Source organism: Sciurus vulgaris (assembly GCF_902686455.1).
Source record: "Sciurus vulgaris genome assembly, chromosome: 1".
Taxonomy (NCBI): Eukaryota; Metazoa; Chordata; class Mammalia; order Rodentia; family Sciuridae; genus Sciurus; species Sciurus vulgaris.
In genome coordinates this window covers 203,688,928-203,708,987 of record NC_136461.1, presented here as the reverse complement: position 1 = coordinate 203,708,987, position 20,060 = coordinate 203,688,928, and the positions used below count along the sequence as shown (strand labels likewise).

The window sequence follows — 20,060 nt, the reverse complement described above, 5'->3', positions numbered from 1 at the left end:
GGACCCAGGCGACCAAGACAGGCAGCATCCTCCAAGTTGGTGGAAGCATGGTTAAGTTTTGATGGAGTGATGAAGAGTCCCGAGAGCCAGCTCGGGAGTTGGAATTGTACCCCATGGACGAGGGAGAAATTGTAAATAGCAGCTAAGTTTCCAGCAGCTGCTCTGGCACCTTGGTTTATTCCCAGCTCTGCTCTCTTATAGCTGGACCACCTGGGCTGAATATTTGCCTCTTCGTGCCCCACTTTCTTCCCATACAATGCAGACACCAGTTGTCCCTACTCTCAGGAGACAGGGGGCTGAGGAGAGGACCTGGCCAGACCTCAAGCACCTATGGGTGGCAGCCACTTTTTCTCGAGTGGGGCTACTGCGTCCCCCTCTTTTGCTCTGCCTGATTGAGGGAGGCAGGGAAGAGGTTGTTCTCACTCTGTTAGCGGCTTCCCTTTTGAGTCTAAGGTGCCTAATCTTGAACCCAGGGGCAACCTTGTCAGCATTTTTTAGGATTCAGGGTATTGAATCAAAGACGACAAGGCCATTTCAAGGAGAAAGGAACCCACACAGTCATTGGGTGACATCCCTGACCTATGAGCAGTAGCAGGTGATGGGAGCCGAGGCTGCCGGGAGAGGCAGGCCCACGCTAAGATTCAAGCTCTGGGTGATCTTGAGCAAGCCCTCCACCCTCTCATTCCTGGGAGGAGGTGACAGTGGCCCCAGCAGGGGATTACATGATCATTAAGCATCATTGTTCTGGTGCCAGGCGCAGCACAGCCTGGCGCCTGTGGCAGATGCAAAATAAATGATTACAAATATTACTTCTGTGCTACCTGAAAAACCTACCAGTTAGCTAAAAATGAAAGAGGAAGGGAGTCCTGGAAACAGCCGACTTTGCTGGGTATGTGCGAAGGTTGGTTTTGGTGTTTGGCTTTTAATAACAATCATCAGAGGGGTGTGCAGACCATAAATTTTGCATAGACAGAAGCAAACATGAAACAGATTCCTCCCCAGCAAAGCTCTCACAGACCCAGAGGCCAAGAGACTGTGGGCCAGGAACACCACGCCCACTTGGGTTGTGGGACCACAGGGAGGATGGCACACCAGCGCCGCGGAAGCACCTTCCAGAAAGACAATCCTGGCCCTAGCATCAATTGACGGGTGACAGTCACGGTTCTCCTCTACGCATAGCTGAAATGGGTCTGAAAACACAAGATGTTTTCTTCTAAGATGTGGGCAAGGACACAGGGAAATGGAGAGGAACAGGGGACTCTGGAAGGCAGGGTCAGGAGCCTCAGGAGTGGGAGGAGGGAGCACCCTGGTGAGCTGTGACCTGTGTCACATCTGGGAGGCAGAGGAAGGGTTCTGTCTTCTCCGCTTAAGAGACACTGAGCTGCTTTTGGAATGAGAACCTGGTCCCAAATCAATGAGATGGGGGTTGGTCACATTTTGTGACCCTTGGCAAACAACTTGAACCTGGGATCCTCAGTGTCTTTATCTCTAGAACGGATATAAAATACTGCGCATGGTAAAGGGACCTTGGCCAGCTCAGCTGGGCTCCTGGGTCATGCCTGTGTCAGCCCCTCTGCTCCTCCAAGTCTGTTTGTTGCCCAAGTGTGAGCTACGGAGGGCCGCCTCAGGGCCACCTCAGGGCCGCCGCCTGCTGGGCTCTGGATCTGACTTCGTCTTCCTCTCTCATAAGCGGGGGGTAATTATTTTAGATGTACAGCCAATCAAGCATCCCTCTGATCTCACATTCCTGCGCACCCACGCAGGTGACACCTGAAGTCATGGTGCAATCAGACCGGAAGTCAGGAGCAGGCACTGGGTTGCCCCAGTGGACAGGCTGGGGTGCTGTCTCACCAGCTTCCTGGGTGCTGGGCAGGCACCCCAGAGACCCCACAGACGGGAGCGGGGCTGTCAGAGCTGCGGCGTGCTTTCTGCCAGCTGAGGGCCAGCAGACACCAGCAGTGCCTCACATTCAGGGTCATGCCTCTCCCCAGGGACAAGGGAAGTGCGGGATCCTCAGCCTGAATAAGGCTGCTCAGACTCTCTCTGACGATGGGCTGGGGAGGCTTCTGGGACATAACGAGGCCGTGTCTTAATGCACCTGGGGAGATGGGGCCCCGGAGGCTTAGCCATTTCCTACCAGCCAAGGGGAAAAGCAAGGACCTTGCTTAATTTTCTTTCTGTCTGCACGAGGTTCCGGGCTAGAAGAGGGATCTTTCTGATGCTATCATTGTCCGCTCTCCCCTTGCTTCTCTTCTTCCTCGCTCTGTGTCTTTCATGCTTTTTGGGGGTCCTTTCTCCCTCCCTGCCCTTCTCTCCTGCTCCCTCTCCCCCACTTCCCCGCCTTCCTGCCCTCCTTGTTTGCTCTATCTTCCTTCCTGCCTGCAGATGCACTTGATGCACCTGAGCAGTACCGAAGCCTACTGTGTGCTTTGGGGAATCCTAATGCACACGTGCTGCAGTAAAACCTCCTGCGTGCTTTGGGGAGTGCATTCTTGTGCACAGGAGAATTCTGCTGCAGGGCACAGCCCTGCCCTCCCATGGCCACCCTACCAGCTGTCCTCACTTGTCCTCATGCTCTCCTTGTGTAGTCAAGGAAACGAAGGCTCAGAGAGGTTAATTCACCAACAGTGAAGCCGACACTCAAACCTGTTGCGTTGATTCTGGGTCCGCAGACCCTCCCGCTGCCTGTGCCTCACTAATTGTACAGCACGTTCAGGGCACGTTAACAGCCCTCAGATGACTGGGTGTGTGACTCTCGGCCTTGCCACTACCTTCCACACCCCCTTCAGGTCCCTGCTTCCATTTCCCCATGCCAATAGCCAGGAGATGGTGCCCAGGCCTGCACTCCACACAGACTGTGGCTTTCCCTGGGCCTGACCCTGTCTGCTTCCCTCTGCAGAGGTGGCCGATGGCCTGTGCTGCGTGCTCACCACGCCCTGCCTCACGCAGAGCACGCCCGTCCCAGCAGCGAGGGCCTCCAGCTCCCCTGTCACCCTGCGCCAGAAGACCTTCGACTGGAAGAGAGCGTCCAGGTGTGTGGGGGGTGGGTCCCCCCTGAGCGTGTGAGCCTGGCTCGTGAAAGCCTTGGCCTAGTGTCATTGGCCACTCCCCACAACCCTCCGTCCCCTCGATCTGCTGAGTTTATGAGTCCCCACTCAAAGCCAACAGCACATGGTCTAGCCAGACACCCTCCTTGCTTTTTCTAATTGCACAGGTCCTAGTCTCCCGCACAAACCAATCTTGCGTCGATTTCCTAGTATTTAAGACTCACTCATGAAACTTAAACATGCCACCAGATTCCTGAGGTGACTCATCTTTGCTCAGAGAAAATCTATCTTCCACTGATTTAGTCTGTTTTTTTCCATTGCCAGCCATTGAATTTTGAGGTGAATATCCATGAATTGTGATTGGTGGGTTGTCTCAAGAATTGAACAGGAATCCAAATTCATCCCATGGGTAAATTAAAAGAAAACCAAAGATGGCTGAGAGATGAACAAAACTGCTCTTCCTCATAGAAATATTCCCGAAGATTTATAGTGGGATGTTTTAGGCACTGGAGAAGACAGAAGTTCAGAGAGGTTGAGTGGTTTGTCTAGGATCACAAAGCCCACAAATATAAGAGTCAGGATGAGAACAATAAGCTAAAGGAATACTAATCGGGCTCTTTTTTTCCTTCCTTTTCCTGTTCTTTGTCCCCGAACCCTTCTCTGTCAATATCCTTCTCTTTTCTCCCTTCTTCCTCCACCTGTTCTGAATCACAGACTACAGGAGGACACTGAGGGAGCAGGGAACCCACTCGGGGTGGATGAGTCCCTTTTCAGCTATGGCCTTCGGGAAAGCATCGCATCCTACCTGTCCCTGACTGGGGACGACACCAGCCCCTTTGATCGGAAGAAGAAGAGCGTCTCCCTGATGTACAGCGGAAGCAAGCGGAAGAGCTCACTGTTCTCGTCACCGCCGTACTTCGAAGACTAGCTGCACAACAGACACCCTGGCTTGCACCTGGGCCACAGAGGTTCTGACTGCACCTGGGAAGTCGCAAAAGGCAGGGTTCTCTGGTCTCTGAACGTGCCACACCTTCTGGCCAGGAGACCCATCTCATCTTCTCTATCCTCATGGTGACCAAAGGAACCCCTCCCCCACGTCTGATCAGGGCTGTGACACAGGACATGTTGGGTCATGATGTGTGTCTCAAAGAGTCCAGTATGCATGGGAAGGACGAGTGCATTCCTCACGAAACGGCAGAGGGCGAGAGGAAGATGGGCCCAGGACCAAGGCCTGCAGCAGGCGGGTCTGCTGATCGGCATCAGGCCAGAGCTGCCTTTGCATCCACAGAGACCTTGGGGTGCACCTTCTCCTTCGTAAGAGACCCACTGACCCTGAACACTAGCCTGAAGGACTTGCTAGCACCACAATAGGAGCCGTGGCACGCTCCTGCACTAAAGCCATGTGGCCTGAAGTTGGTAGCCTCCTGGGTCCACGAAGGCAGGGGACATGCGGGCAAGGGAGGCGGCTGGTGGGGGAGGGAGGCGGCCTGAGACTCAGCCTTCCAGGGTCTGCAGCACAGAAAGAGCTTCCATGGCCGCAGGGGTCAATGATTGACCCAGTGCGGGTGCATCCATGATTCCTCCATGACATGTAAGGAGGTGCTGGCTTGGGTCCCGTGTGAGGTGAGCACCCAGAAGGAGAACAACAGCGACTCAGCCCCAGCGAGGGGTGCACAGTGGGACAGGCAGGGATCAGCAGGTAGTAGAAGAGCAGCTGTGCATGGAGACGGACCCCTGGCCTGGGATGGGCTGGGGCAGCTGGGGTGGCCCAGGGGCTCCTGTGTCCAGGGATCTGCACGGAGCAGAGTGCAGGGCCACTGGATGCTGCAGGAAGAATGGCTGGACTTTTTTAAAGCGTGGAAACTGATCACTTCTAAGGAATGAATTCACACCACATTTTATCCTAAGAAGGGTCTGGAATCCACATGAATGCAAACACCGAGCTCCAGGAAAGAGAGGAAGTCCTGCCATATACAGCTGTAAGAGATGGGCCAAGACACAGGGCGGGAGAGGGGAGCGTTCACCAGACAGGACCCTGCTGAGAGGGAAGCGCCTGCAGACAGCTCGTGACTCACTCTTCCCCCACAAGGGACTCTGGGGAGGGGTGCGTGCACATGGCCCATCGGTGTAAGCTCACGTGCGCAATCTGTGGACGTGAGTTCATGCAGCTGGTGGTACGTGCATGTGTGTTTACGTGATTTGCTCTGTCACCAGATGCCAGGGCATTTATATAAGGAGGCATTTGTGGCTTCCTTGACAATCCCCCATGGCTGTTCCAGAGCCACCGGCCAACATGTGAGAAAGGAATGCGATGCTGGGGACAGGGACTTCCCTCTGGAGGCTGGTGCCTCTGAGCTCCAGATATCTGTTCAGCATCTTCTGTGTTATTTTCTATTGTGACCAATGTGACTGGAGCGTTTGGGGAGCCCCGGGGGTTTTCTAGGTGGGAAGCATTACACTTTGTTCAATCATGTATTTATTCCTGATTAAAGTAAGCCTAATAAATATTTAAACCTTGAATGGGGGAGCTTCCAGGTCGAGGTGAGTGGAAAGTTCTCTCGGGCTCTGCGGCAAGAGGGCCAGAGTGAAGGACAGCGAGAGAAAGCTTCCCGAGGACAGCCTCAGCCAGATGCCCTGGCGCCGAGGTGTCTCTACACTGGGAGGCAGGCGAGGGGCGAGGGGTGCAAAGTCTTCACCATCATTACGAGAACCACACACACTGGCTATTTGGTACTCTGAGAATTCCTGGAACTTAATGTCACACATAACAGGAGGCTTTCTGATGATGGGGAGGAACATGCAGGAAACAACAGGTTCCACGGAGCCCGGGGGCTCTCTAGATGGACACTGAGGGAAGGCCAGCAAGTGGATGCAGACTTTGAGCTAAGACCTGGAAGAGGAGCAGCTGACAGCCATGCACAGATCCAGTGACATTGGGGGCAGGGACAGCAGGTAGCCCATGCAGGCTGAAGAAGGCACCAGAAGGTGGGCAGGGCAGCAAGGGCTGGGTGTGCTGAGAGGCGGGGAGCACCCTGGGGAGGGGCCAGGCCTGCAGACCCGCAGGCCCTGGAGGGAAAAGGAGGGGCTCCAGGCCTACTTAGAGAAACAGGAAGCCATCCAAGGACCTAAGGGAGTGATAACATCTCCATGTTTGAAGAATCACCTGGCTGCTGTGTGGAGGATGGATTTTTAAAATTCCAGAATTTATTGTCTACTTGACAAATACGCTTAAAGCAAAAATGAAGAGATTTTGAGGAAAAGGGGGTGGAAATTTTTTTCATGGAGAAAATGAACAAACATGTTACATGTTAAGGTAAAATGGAATCTAAATTGCACCAGGGCAGACAACTGTCACAAAAGGAGCAATCCATTGAGAAGGTACGGCACTCACAACTGTGCTAATCAAATTATATAGCTTCAAAAACATCAGGCCACCATTATGGGGACAAATGTGTAAACCAATCATTTCACTTGGAGTCTCAGAAACCGCTGGACTAAACAAACAGAAGGGGAGAGGTATAAGGATTTTAATAACACTGCGTGCCTTTTCTGCCAATGAACAGGAATCCCTCAGGTCACAGAGGAAGCTGCCATGAACATCCCGGCCTGGGGTTCTTCTGCTTGGGCTCTATGACCGACGGGCAACAAAAGTGGAGACAGATTTGCAAGAGGATGGATAATAATTCCATGAATCTAAATGCTTTAAAAAAATCTCTTGGCTAAGAAGAAAATAATGCAAAAACTAGTAACAGAAATAAATGGTAATATTGCTACTTTGCAAAATTTCTGGGGTAGAGCTGACAAAATAATAAGGGAATTTTATTCCTTACATCATACATGGGTCAGAAAACAAAGAATGAGAAGTGATGAGGTCAGCTTCCAACTCAAGAACTAAGAGACCATGGCTTTGTCAAGGAGACAGGAGAAAGGTCGATAACGGTAAGGACCAGGTCAACGATTTGGAGTGTTAAAAGAGAGCCATAGAGAAGATTTTAAAAGCCAAAACATTGTCTGAATAATAAGATTAATATGATAGATAAAAACACACCAGCATGGTCAAGAAAGAAAAAGAAGAACAAAAGCAAATCAGATGCAGTTCCCTTGGTAACCACGTCTCCAGGAGAGGATGTGGCCCTTGGCAGGGAAGCCACAGGACAGCAGCGAGGCCTTCCTCCCTCCTCAGCTCCTCCCTGCTGCCTGGCCCCCTTCCTGAGAGCTCACACTCAGCCCTGGGATGAGGACAAGGTCTACAGATGGCTAGGGGACTCTTCTGAGAAAGAGAAAGAAGGAAAGAAACTCCTTTATTCTTTAAGCTGCTTTGCTGATGGCTCTCTGCCGGTGTAGCAGGTGGGTAGTTTGCTCCAGCAGGGACAGAAAGGGACCTCCTTATCTGAAGGTGGAGAGGCAGTTTCAGAAACCCAGCAAAACCAACAGGCCAGGCATGACAGTGAGGAGAGAGTTCAGAGAATTCCCAGCCCACCGGCTCCCCTGTCCCAGGCTTTACAAACTGGAAAACCCCACAGGAAACAGACTGCTCACCACGCCAGTCGGACTATGCACATCAGGACCCCAACGATCACACAGACTTTTATGAAAATGTCCAAAACCCAATGAAAAGATGGAAGGGGACAAAACTACTGTGCTCAGGGTCACAGTGTCAGACTGATTCGTGATGTAAAGCTGAAGAGTAGGGCAATGTAGATTTTCTTTTCCCAAGATTTCATGAAACGATACTCAAATTACCATCAGGAATATCAGGAAAAAAAGAACAAAGACAACTTCAATAGACTTATTCTAAACCTGGGAGCCCCAAAGCCCATGACTGGCTAGGCCATTTGATGGACGGGGAGAGCTCCCACCGTGAGGTACAGACTGTGACGAAGACGCCTCAGGCAGCCTCTCCCCATCTGCGGGTGGAGCTGAGCCCAGCCCAGGTACCGCCTGTGAACCAGGGTCCCTGTGAAGTACTAAGGAAGCACTAAGAGAATTAGACTTACGTAAGCCCTCAAGCATCTAGCCTTAGTCAAATCGAAATCGGAAACGTGAGAAAAATAATAAGCACGCAGAATAAGGCAGAATTCCCAAAAACTGCTACTTAGAAGCCTCTTCTAAGGGGAGATTCTTTGTTTTGCAAGAGAGAGGGAAAGGCTTGGAGGCCGCATTTCAGCTGAGCCCTGATGATGGAAGGGATCTGCCAGTGAACGCTAGAGGCAGAGGCGCCTAGGGGAAATTGACATTTCCTCCACATGGTGAGAGCCAGGGAGCCTGCAGCGGAGGTTCCCGTCGAAACAGAGTAGGAAAAGGCGCAGGAGTCTTCAGCTTGAGGCCTTCTTGAGGCCAGGAGCTCACCCTGAGGAAGGAGGGGGGCAGCCCGGGAGGACAGGCAGGGGATGCCTCCTAGGTCCTGGGAGTCGCCTCCTCTCTCTTCCCTTAAAGCCCACCCAGGCCTCAGAGTCATGAAATGCAGGTTTCCAACAAGCCCCTTTCTCCCTCCACCCGGCCAGAGCAGGTGGAATGTCCTGGGCACGGAAGGGAGGCTGGGTTTCTTGGGTTGCATGGTGTGCAGGACACTTTGCAGACCTGACGCCATGACAGCTTCGCCAGCCCCCAGGAGACAGCGAGAAAGAGCCACACTGATTCCACAGGTGCCTGCCGGGTGAAGGGTTTGTCCAGGCTGGGGTTTTAATGAACGCCTCTCTGATTCTTGGTTCTGGCTTGTTCTCTCACATCTTAAGACTCTCAAAGAACTTCAAATTCCCAAAGTCCCCCAGAATGGGAAAACACAGGATTTGGCTTTGGTTTCTTTACTGTGTGTTCTTTGGCAAGTCACTAGATGTCTCTAAGCCTTAGAAATCTTATCTCTAGATAGGAAATAAAACGAAGATCCCATGCCAATCAATGTAAGGAATCTGAGATAAGATTTTGAAAGTGTTTTGTGGACCCAAATATGTTAAATGAATGTGGGTTATTAATCATCATCAGAGGGTTTCTTCACTAATGTTTCAACAGTTACAGCCCCAAGAATTGTGGAGAGACTGAAGATTTCACCCAAGAACAAACTGCCAACTTGCATTCATGCCCCTAACACCTGCTGGTAAAGAATGCACTGGAGGAGTTCTAATATGTGGAAGTATTCTAGTTCTCTCAATTCCAAATAATTTCACATGCAGCCCAAGGACTTCTGGGAGCAGTTGTAAAAACTGCTTCCAAGTGAGTAGAACAGACGGAGGGTTTATTTTTAAATACACTGCCATTTGTTGAAACAGATTCGGTTTTGAAATTCCCCAAACACCTAAACCACGAAAAAGAAAAAAATCTGCCCTCCAGTCTTTTTGGAAGGTATTTGGGCATCGCCGGGTCCTAGTGAGTATCTCATTGCTGAGAGTGCCCTGGAGAAATCTCTCGGGTCAACTCAAAGCAGGAAGCTGGGCTTTCAACACCAGGAGCTGAGCAATGTTAGGGCCCAAACCTCCTGCTACCAGGTGGGACAACTTCAGAGGACAGAGGAAGAAACCTGGGTTCACAGGAAAGAAGCCCAAAGAAGGTGGAGGCACTGGGCTAGCCTTGGAGAGAAGAACTGGGCTAGCCTGTGGATCCCTTGCCCCTCTGGACACTCTCAGTCTCTTGGTTCACCTGCTCACTTGCTGTCCCCTGCTCATCCTGGAGCACCTGCTCACCTTAAGGTGTGCCGTGCAGGTGCCTGGACGCTGTGGAGGGCAAGGCTCTGGCTCCTGCTCAGCCAGAGCTTAGACTTGTAAGGGAGGCAGACTTGGCACCAGGAGCCATTGGTTACCAGTGGAAATCCTGATGAATGCTGGGCAGCAGGAGTCAAGTAAGGCGCAGATGAAGTGAGAAGTCTGGAAGGCTTTCTTTCCTAAGAGACAAGCAGGGAGCAGACAGGAGTTGGGGCAAACAGCTTTCCACTCAGAGGAAGCTGGCTACACCCGCAAGCAGCGTGGAGTGCATCCACAACACAATAAAGGCTCCTGTCGCTGAAGGAGAGAGGGCACAGCAGGTGGTGTCTCTGCTGGGAATGGAGACAGCACTGATCCAGCCTCCTCCGTTAGAGTCAATGACCCTTCTCCCCTCCTTCTGGTCAAGGGTTTGGAATTGAGGAAGGCTGGGCAAGGCTGGGAGCAACACTATGGTCTTAGCACTGCCCGGTCAGTGAGGAATGGGGCCCAGCGTTGGTCTTACTGGTTCTGCACCTTGGCTTCAACTGGGTTCCTCGGCAGGCTCCTGATTGGCTCTGCCTCCAACATTGCTCCTCCCATTCCTCCTCCTCCCAGTCTAAGGGCGCAGCTAAGCACCTGCTCTCACTGGCTTAGAAATTCCTTAACAGCAACCATAGCCAGAAGGTGGGCGCAGCCAGGGGTCTGTTAACTGTGAACGGAGGGGTCAACTGAACACGGCGCATCCACACAGTGCAGCGAGGTTCAGCCCTAATCACGAGGAGAGTCTGACGCCTTCTACGACACAGACGAACCTTGACAGCATTACACCAAATAAAATAAGCCAGACACAAAAAGACAGATCCAGCACGCTCCCACTAATATTGGGTACCGGGAATAGGCAGACTCACAGGCTAGAACAGCGGTTCCCAGGGCTAAACGGGTGGGGAGAACAGGAGTTCATGATTAATGGGTACGGAGTCTTCTTTGGGGATGGTGGAAAGTTCTGGCAATGGATCATGTGATAGTCACACAACTGAGAGTGTACTTAGTGCCACCAAAATGGTTGAATTATAAAATGAAACAGACAAATCAGTGCGCAAAACCCTCGCTATCGCCTGACACAGGACGAAACGAAGGATGTGCAGAGTCATCTGACTCCTCTACCTCCACGCCACCGCCCACCAGGACCTCCTCCGGGACTCCCCTGTCACCAGGTCATTCCCTCTCCAGGAAAGTCCTGCCCAGCACTGCACCTTCCCCTGTGTTGGGGCTCTCTTCAAGTGCTGTGCCTCGGGACCCAGGAACCCTGAGCCGCAGGGGAAGCAGGACATGCATGTTTGGCAGGGCATTGCCAGCACCCAGCACTGGGCCCCTCGCTCGATTTGGATGCTCAGTGAAATCTGAAGGTGACCGATGGCAGAACAAGGGACATCAGGGCTTATGCTCTGAACCACCAGGTTGTTTCTTCCATCATGAGTGTCGTCAGCATCAGCGTCATTCCACCCCACCCCCACCACCACCATCGTTGTCACCACCATCGTCACCATCATCTTCATCACCATCATCTTCATCACCATCACCATCACCACTTCATCTTCCTCACTATCATCATTGCCATCATCCCCATCATCATTGTCATTGTCACCATCATTGTCACCATCATCTTCATCACCATCACCACCATCACCATCATCACCGTCATCACCGCCACTGTCATCTTCCTCACTATCATCATGGCCATCATCACCGTCATCATTGCCATCGTCACCATCATTGTCACCACCATCATCACCATCATCACCACCACTGTCGTCTTCCTCACTATCATCATTGCCATCATCCCCATCATCATTGTCATTGTCACCATCATTGTCACCACCATCATCATCATGGACACTAAACTGCAGAGAAGCTCTCCCAGGAAGTAGAGCTTCCACCTGGGATTCCACCATCTAGAATGTTTAACACTGGACGGGAGTGGAAACAGTTGGGGAGGCCCTTCGGCATCCTGGACCACTCCTACCTGGAAAGATGGCTACAGCAGGATGCATACTTGGCACAAAGGATAAGAGAAGATCAAACAATTGAAGCCAGGTGGTCTCAAGAGGCAGGTGAGCACCTGAGAGCAGACTGCAGGCAGGACATGCCACTCACCATCAGCAGAGCCCTCCGGAAGAGCCTGAGGCCAGTGGTCCTGGTCACGAGAAGGTGGATGCTGGCCACGTCAGCCCCGCCACGATCTGCTGCCAGGGACACACGCCGAGGGTCCCCACCAAATACACCAATGTGGCTCTGCACCCAAGTCAGTGCTGCCACCTGGTCCAGCAGCCCCCAGTTGCCAGTTGCCTCACTGGACCCTGCAAAGAGGAGCAAGAGGGTCACCCTGTGTGACTTCACGACTCCGGGTCTAATGTCCACGGTGCTGTCAGGACTGTGGTTCCTCCAGGGGATTACAGGTTCCAAATATGGTGAGGGACAATGGAAGGACGTGGGCTTCGGAATCAGAGGCAGCTGGCTTGACTTCTGGCTACGGCTTTTAACATGCTCACCTTGAGCACGGCTCTCCCGTCAGTGACCAAGGGTACTTCCTAAGGGAGCTGCCTCATCCGAGGCAGAGATGTTTGGTTCCACCACACGGCTTGGCCCCCGAGGGAAGAAGACCACCCCTGCCAGCTGCCAGGGGCTCTCTCTACCAGTGGCCCAGCCAGGTGGGGGCGGGGGATCCCAGTCCCTCCCTTGCCTCGTCTTCTCTGGCCTTAATAGGGTGCGACTGAGGTGACGCCTCTTTTCTTTGTCTCCTGCCCACATGGGCAGCCCAGAGCCCCCGAGCCCAGGTCCCTCGCAATTCTCCATGAGACCGCAATCCTGGGTAGCAGGATTCTGTTTCCTCAGGGTCGCAGGCAACTCAGGAGAGCAGGGCACCAACCGAGTGGGGCCTGGGGAGTGACCTCCCCGCCCACATTGCCGGGGACAATGAGGAGGGAATGGCCCTGACGTCCATTGCCACACACCCATCTCCTATGATGTGCTAAGGGCCATGGCTGACACTGAGTCCACAGACTTCCGGGAGGTCAGAGTGGGGCCATGCAAGAGGCCACTCATCTAACAAGTAAGAGCCAGCTCCCTCCAGTGCCGGGCCTGGTGCTGGCCCTGCTAAGGGTGAGAGGTGAGGCCGGAGCCCAGCTCAGGGCACGCAGCCCCCTACGGAGCCCTTACGAGCAGCAGTGAGCTCACCGGCCTGGCCCCTTACTTCCCGGTGGAACAGCAGAAACTGGGAGCGAGAGGCTGCCCAGACATAAGAAGTGAATGTGGGAACAAGTGGGGACTGAAATCCTAGTCACAGTCAGAGCTCATTGTCCAAGTGTTCGACCCAATTCTACAGACGTTTGCTGACAAATCTGTGATGGTATTGAGAAACTTAAGACCTACTTATGAGACTCCTGCTCGCACAGCCTTGGTGACAGCCTCAGGGCCCCTGCACGACGACACTGGACTTCTGCCTCTCCAGATCCGAGGCAACCTGTCTGGGCTCTAGTTCCCGGGGCCGCTCGTCACATTCACGGTGCTCCCTGCTGTCTGAGGTGCTGAGCCCCAGTCCTCCTCCTCCTCAGGGTCCCATGCCAGCCCCATCTCACTCTGTCACACAAGCCCACACTCCACACTCCTGCTGACGTGCAGCCCTGCTCCGTCCCAGGGGCAGGACCATCACTGTACACAGTCCATCAAATGCTCCATCGTCCCCTCTCTGTTCTGATTGGCTCTGCCTGCTCACCAGTTTCTCTGACAACTACAGAAGCCCCTTAGCAGGATCCAGTCTTATGGACGGAACTTGGTGAAGACCGTAGGGCTGCATGGGCTGTGGCCTCAGCCATACCTCTTCCTAGGAGTGCGGGCCCTGCGCCAGCTCCTAACACCTGTGTGCCTCTGCTCCCGCTCCGCAAAACAGGGAGAGCGTCCGTCATGCTGCTTGGACTCACTGACACTGCACCGGCAGCAGGACTGTGCGGGGCATAGTGCATTACAGGAGATGTGGTTCTTCCCTTAAGTAAAACGAAACTGGTTTAGGTCCCAACAGTGTCTCACCAGCGCGCTTGGCAGGGCTGCCTGGTCTTCAGTAGCAGAAACAGTGTCTGTGCGGGGGCGCCCTCTGGGGCCAGGCTCTCTGCCTGCTTTCCTGGTTACAGGGATAGCAGACCCTCTCTGGAGGCCCCCAAGTGCCCAGAGAGGATGAAATCATGGCAGTGTGTGGTTACGCTGTCAGCCAAACCTTCTGACCTGCTCCCTGGCCAAAACACGTTTCCTCGACTCCACATCCTGTGGAGGGCCTGTAGACCCAGCGTCCACTGCCCCCTCCCCTGGCTCTGCACACCCCAACCCCAGGTCCCTACCATGCCTTGTCAGAAGAGGACAACCACTGGGGTCAAAGTAGGCTACCTACGCCGGGGTCAGATGCCCTTTGGGGCCTGCCCCGTCCGTAGGGTCCCGGCTGTAGAAGATGGCCTCCCTGGCCCTCCTCCAACCCCTTACTTCCTGTCCACCTCCTCATGTCAACAGGAACCACGGCTCCCTGCAGACCCTGGGCTTGGCTCCTCTGCTACGCAGAGAGCGTGAGCTGGCCAGGCTGGAGGGAACTTCGGCTTTCGTTTTTCCCTCCTTTCTTTTAAAACATGCCTCCTCTCAACACGGGGTTTTCAGGGAGCTATTTTCACTCTGGGGTCCCCCAGCAGATGCTGTGGACCTGGGCGGTTGCTTGGCCTGGCTCAGGAAGGGCAGGGACAGCTGCTGCTGCTGTCAGGGGCAGCCTTGGACTGGCCATGGACAAGAGGCTGGGCTGGGATGAGGAAACGCCCCCCTCGGAAAGAGTCCTGTCTAAAGGAGGACAGGGAACTGACACGGGAGCTCCGGGCACCAGGCTTCACGCTGCTCCGCTGAGCCACCTCACAAGGCTCAGCACCTTCCAGCCACAGAGGGAAGGAACTGCCCAGGGTGCCCTGTTCCCCCAGAGCAAGGAGGTGGCTCTGGACCCTGCCCCACTGGGATGCGAAGCCTGCACTCCCGCAGCACCCCTAGGGGTGGTCCAGCTCTTTCCAATCCTGTGGGGTAAAGCGCAGGGTCATCTGTGTGCAGTGGCAAAGGGCGACGTGAGTGGGTGGAGCCCGGGGAAGTAGCCGGGCTAGAAACCCTTCTGTCGGAGACTAGGACAGGGGATCAGTGGCATCGTGTATTTGGCAAAACCTATAAACCTGTAGACTGTACAACACGGTGGGCCCTTGGTCGACTAACGGTGGCACATAGCGAATAAACCTATTGGTTTATCACAGCAACAAAAGCACTATGCCAAAGCCTGTGTCACTAGCAGGGGAAACGGCTGGAGAGGGGACGTGTGGGATGCTCTGTAGGTTCTGCTTGATTTCTCTGTAAAACTTCTCTACATGATAAAAATTGGGAACTTTTTTTTTAATGGCAGAGGACAGTTGTAGCTGGTGACAGGGTTATTGGGGGGATTAACTGGATGGGAGGCCCACCCCTTTCCCTTCTGCTGGAGGAGTGCCCCTTCAGATGCTGAGCGGCTGCCTACTGCTGTTGTCCAGAACCTTGCCACTGGCCTTCTGTGGCCAGGAGGTTAGCTATGCTGGGAGGCCCTGCCACCAACCTGCGACTGCAGCAGAGGTCCCTGGGAGACCTCTCTGTGTCACAGCCTGGCTGCACCTCAGTGACCCTGGTCTGTATTCTCAGTTTGCTGCTGGATCTGATGAGGATCCCAACCTCTTGGGCTGAAGGGCAGGAGGCACCTGAAAATTCAGGCCCACAGACAACTGGAGCTGGCAAATCCCTGTGGCTGAATGGAAGCAGAAATGGTCCTGCAGAACTCTGCGTCCAGTGGCATTTCCAGGCCTCTGAGGAGCAAGTCACCCTTGTGTTTCTGGGTGTGGGTGTAGACCAGCAGTTTGACGCCCAGTCGGCACTGTGACTGTGGGCCACAGGGGTCCGTAGCCTCGTCACCTCCCAGTTTCCTCTGTGACATGGTCACAGGATCCTGAGCTCAGAGCCACTGAGAACTAAAGGAGGTCACCCTGCTAAATTCCTGGGGAAGGGAGGCACTCAGTGTGATGTTTCCTCTCTGTTTCTGACACGTTTTCCTCTGAGTAAAACGATCAGGCAGTGTTGGAGCAGGTCAGGAATGAGAGGGGTGGGTGTTCTGGAAGTTTCCATGGCCTCCCCACAGGCCGCCCATGCTGGCAGCTGAAATGTGTCTGCCGCTCCGGAAGTGCATGGATTCTCGACAAGACTGCACTCTAGAAGTCAGAGCTGCCCCCCTTTGGGCAAGTTCTTGCTCCCTGGCCCTCTGGCTCAACCTGTCCTCTTCAGCTTGTGTTCCTAGAGGACACACCCAGCCCAGAGTTTCTCCTCTTTAAAGAAGAAAACAAATTCACAAGGGAAAAGTTCTTTGTGCTCCCCAAAGTCTTTCACACAACCCCAGTTCCCATGCTGGTGTCCTGCGGCCACTGAGGTCTCAGAGAACTGAGAGCCAGGAAGGAGGACGCCCTACACACCCTGAGGCCCCCATCGTCCTATGCCCCCAGGGAGTCCATCCTCATCTCCCACACTTCATCCCTGGCTTCCCATTGCATAGGCCTGCAAGTTTCTTGGGGACTCTCAGGCTTTGTGCTGTGTGGTATACCCAGCCCTGGTTCCTCAGCACCCCTGGGTCTGATCATGCTGGGTGCCCACCCACTCACACAGTCCAGTGCAGTCTTTCCTTCCAGCCCTTTCGCTTGCCCATCCATACTTAGCACGTGTGACATTCTGGGTCTTAACTGAGAGCTTTGGAAGTCAGAGCTGAAGTTCAGCCCCTATCTTTGGGGCTCATAAATCCCTCACCATTTTCCAAAGCCTCTTACACGTACCATCCCACTTCATCCTCCCAACAAATTTGGAAGCTGGGTTAACTATTCCCATTTTACAGAGGAGAAAATGAGGCTGGAGACAGTAAGGGGCTGGTTCAGGGTGGCACAGCCAATGAGGGGTAGCACTGGCCACCAGCTCTCAAGTCCCAGGGCCAGGGCTGCTGTTCTCCCACTGCTGGTGGTGGCTGAGGTGAAGGAGAGGTGATGGCAAGGGTGTGGGTGGGTGTGAGGCTCAATTCTGCCCTAGCAGGTGGTGGGCAGGGTGGAGGGTGTGACCAGGGTGATACTCAGGTTTGTGAGACCAGAAATAAAGGGAGGTGCTAGTCAGTCTACTGATACAGCCCTCACCCCTCGCCCAATGGCTTCCATAGCAGAAGAGCTGGAACCCCCTTTTTGGAGCTGGTCAGGGAAAGGCAAGTCCTGATGCGTCCTGGCTCTGCCCCTTCTTAACCATATGACCTTGAACAAATTTCTAACCCCTAGGGTCTCAATTTTCTCTTCTGGATGCACAGGGACACGCACACACAATGCCAAGACAAAACATGAAGTGTGCCCGGAGAGCTTCAGACACGCACTCGGTCCTCAGAACATAACAGTTATTGTTCTCATCCACGGGTGTCAGTGTTGCTGCAGGATTCTGTGAATGTGCTAGAATTCCCACCATATGCCTAGCCGAGCTGGAGGAGAAGCAGAGGCAGTGAGGTTCCGAGGCTTCGAGAGAAAGGGATGAACGTGCACAAAGGGAGCCTCAGCTCAGGGCTCGGCAGCAGCGCTGCTGTGGTTGGCGTCCTGAAGGCCCCCCTAAGGCTAGGTCCCAGGAGGCACTATTGGTGAGACTTTGAGAGGTGGGGCCTTAGGGGAAGTCAGAGGTTACTGGGACGTGCCCTTGAAGGGAACCGTGGCGCCCAGACCCTCCTCTTCCTCTTTCTCCTGCTGGCCACGAGGTGAGCGCTAGCATTCTGCCACAGCTGCCACCATGATGCGCTTCCCCACCACAGGCCCAAAGCAACAGGGCCAACCAGTCATCACCTGGGAGCTCCAAAACCAGGAGCCAAAGTGGACCTTTCCCCATTATAAGTAAGTTACCATGGGTATCTCGTTACTCAAGCTGACCAAGAGCCACCAGCACCAGCAACTCACCGGAACTCAGGAAGCCGAAGACACCCACTCGGTAGTTGGCAGTGACCACGATGAAGTTGCCAATAGCAGCCAGGACTGAGCCATCAATCGCCAACCGCCCTTCTGCAGTGTTGTGGAAGAACACCAGCACTGATGCGTTGGGGGCCTGCGGGGTTGCAAAGGGCATCCATGCATTGGGGGTTGTTCAGGTCTGGTCCATTTTCACTGCAAGAGCTTGTGGAGGGCTCTTTCCATGCTGGACCCCTTCTCAGTCCCTAACGAGTGCTCACACCTGGACTGTCTCGCTGCCTCCCCACCACGAGGCACCCACATCCCCTAGGGCTGGGGACAACTGCATGGTGCAGTCACAGAGAGGAAGAGGCTGACCAGGACCCAACCCTGTCTCCTCCATCACACTCTCCAGAAGTTTCCTCAGTGATGCTATCTCAGGTGCTGCCACTGGTAGAACCAGTCTTCAAAGATGAGACCTAAAACGCCACAGGAAGCCAGCTCAGGCCGTCTTGTCTTCTTGGGTCGGGGCTGCCCCACAGGTCAGAGATGTGCTCTGGCCCCTCCTAAAGTCCCCTGAGTGATCCGTACTGGGTGCCATGCCAGCTGGCAGGCCCTGCTGATGGTGTGGGCAAGGCACAGAGGATGGGCTGGAGCTCACCCTCTGCAAACACGACAGCCAAAAGTGCCCAGGACTTTGGCCACTCCTCTTCAGGGCCTATCACTGAGGTCACTGCCCACACCCACAGAGTCAAGACTCCTCCCCCAGGGCCTGAATAGGGCCATGGAAATAGCCCGAGACAGAAATGGCACACTGTCACTGACTAGGAACTTCCTTAAGCAAAGGAGCTTGGGGTTTGTAATCAGGAGAAGGCCCCATGCCCACCCGTCAGGTGCCATGTCCTTAAGTCATTTAGCCCTTCTCAGCTTCAGTCTCTGCACCTGCAATGGGAGAAATGTTTCTATCTACGTTGACTGCTCGCTCTCTTCCACCTATCCTCCTCCTAGAGGGCGGTGAGCCGCAGGGCTGGGATTTCTTTGGGGAGCATTCTGGGGCCAGCACAGCCAGCACTCCGAGCTCACCATGTTCTCAGGGACAAACACATTGAGATACAAGCAGTCTTCACTGACTCCAGGAGGCGTGGGTGTTGGGGTACCCGGCTGCCAGCAGCTGGCCCTGCAGAGACAAACTGGTAACTTCCAGGGGAAAAACCAAGCAGGAATGCCCCATCCTCCCTCCCCACCTGCCATCCATGCCAGAGCCCACCCACCACCCCATCCCAAAGGCCTGGCATCCTACCCACTCCATGACAACGGGGCAGGTTCAGAGCACAGAGTGGCCAGAGAAGAGAAGGGAAGGAAAGAGTGGGTGCCCATCACTATCTCTAGCTGGCCTGTGGAGGGATGCTCCCCAGGCTCATCGTGCCGACCCAGAGGGAAGCTTGCTGACCCAATGGCCCAAGATAGAGAAGGGCACAGCGGACGCCTCAGGACCTTGGTCCTTCCTTGCTCCAGGATGCAGGCCTTTGTCTGGGCGGAGGTGTCTGGCCTGCTTTCCATGCCAATACACTGAGTTGAGGGGCCAGCTCAAGCATATTCTGAGACCACGTTCTGGACCAGGTTTAAAAGCAGCACCGGGAAATCTGCCCAAGGGGACACTTGACTCAGCCCCCAAGCCTCACTGGCCCTGGGCTACAGTGACCAAGCTCTCCATCACTGTCTGTTCAAGGCCTCTGGGACCCCGTGTCCTCATCTGTCTAGTGGGCGTGTCCAGCACAATAAGGTGCTCTGATCAGCGTCTGGTTCCCAGGGTGCAGGAGACTTAAATCCACACTCCTCTGCATCCTGCTGCCACTGTCCCAGGTAGGCCTTTATCTCTCTTCTGGGAGCCACTTCAGGAACGGTCAGCCCATCCCTATCCGCTCACAGGCCTGGGGACCTGCTCAGCAGCCAGCCACAGCCAGTAGTGGACAAGGAGGATGCAACTGCCCAGGGACAGAGCTGTGTGAGGCCCGCTGGAAGGGAAGGGCAGATGAGTGGTAGAGGCACACAGTGGGTGCTCCTTCACAGGTGTGCCAAATGTGCTTTCATTAGAAAAGCATCATGAAATTATTCTTCAACATGTCAGCTATTAAAAGTGAAACATTTCAACAAGATGAAATGACAGGTTATGAGTGCTTTTGAAAAAGATAAAAAAGGAAACATTTCATAATTTTGTCCCAATTGGGGGGTGGGGTTTGAGCCTTCTTAATTTTTTTTTGACCATTGGCTCATTTATGCTTTCTGCAATGCTGTATTTCCAG

General features: G+C 54.0%; 2 protein-coding genes across 4 annotated transcripts in view; one reads left to right on the top strand and one right to left on the bottom strand.

The window, feature by feature from the left end:
* SLA (Src like adaptor) overlaps positions 1-5,567 on the top strand; it is a 54,071-nt gene extending 48,504 nt beyond the window's left edge. For all 3 annotated transcript variants that reach the window (XM_079134677.1, XM_079134676.1, XM_079134675.1), the window contains 2 exons: positions 2,900-3,032; positions 3,762-5,567. In XM_079134677.1, coding sequence (XP_078990803.1) covers positions 2,900-3,032; positions 3,762-3,975 — 347 coding nt within the window. In that variant the 3' untranslated portion in view covers positions 3,976-5,567. The remainder of the gene's footprint in view (positions 1-2,899; positions 3,033-3,761) is intronic.
* TG (thyroglobulin) overlaps positions 1-20,060 on the bottom strand; it is a gene marked incomplete at its 5' end in the record, with an annotated part of 218,433 nt that overhangs the window by 75,770 nt on the left and 122,603 nt on the right. The window contains 3 exons of the mRNA XM_079134473.1: positions 11,876-12,078; positions 17,770-17,914; positions 18,841-18,934. Of these exons, the coding sequence (XP_078990599.1) occupies positions 11,876-12,078; positions 17,770-17,914; positions 18,841-18,934 (442 nt within the window). The remainder of the gene's footprint in view (positions 1-11,875; positions 12,079-17,769; positions 17,915-18,840; positions 18,935-20,060) is intronic.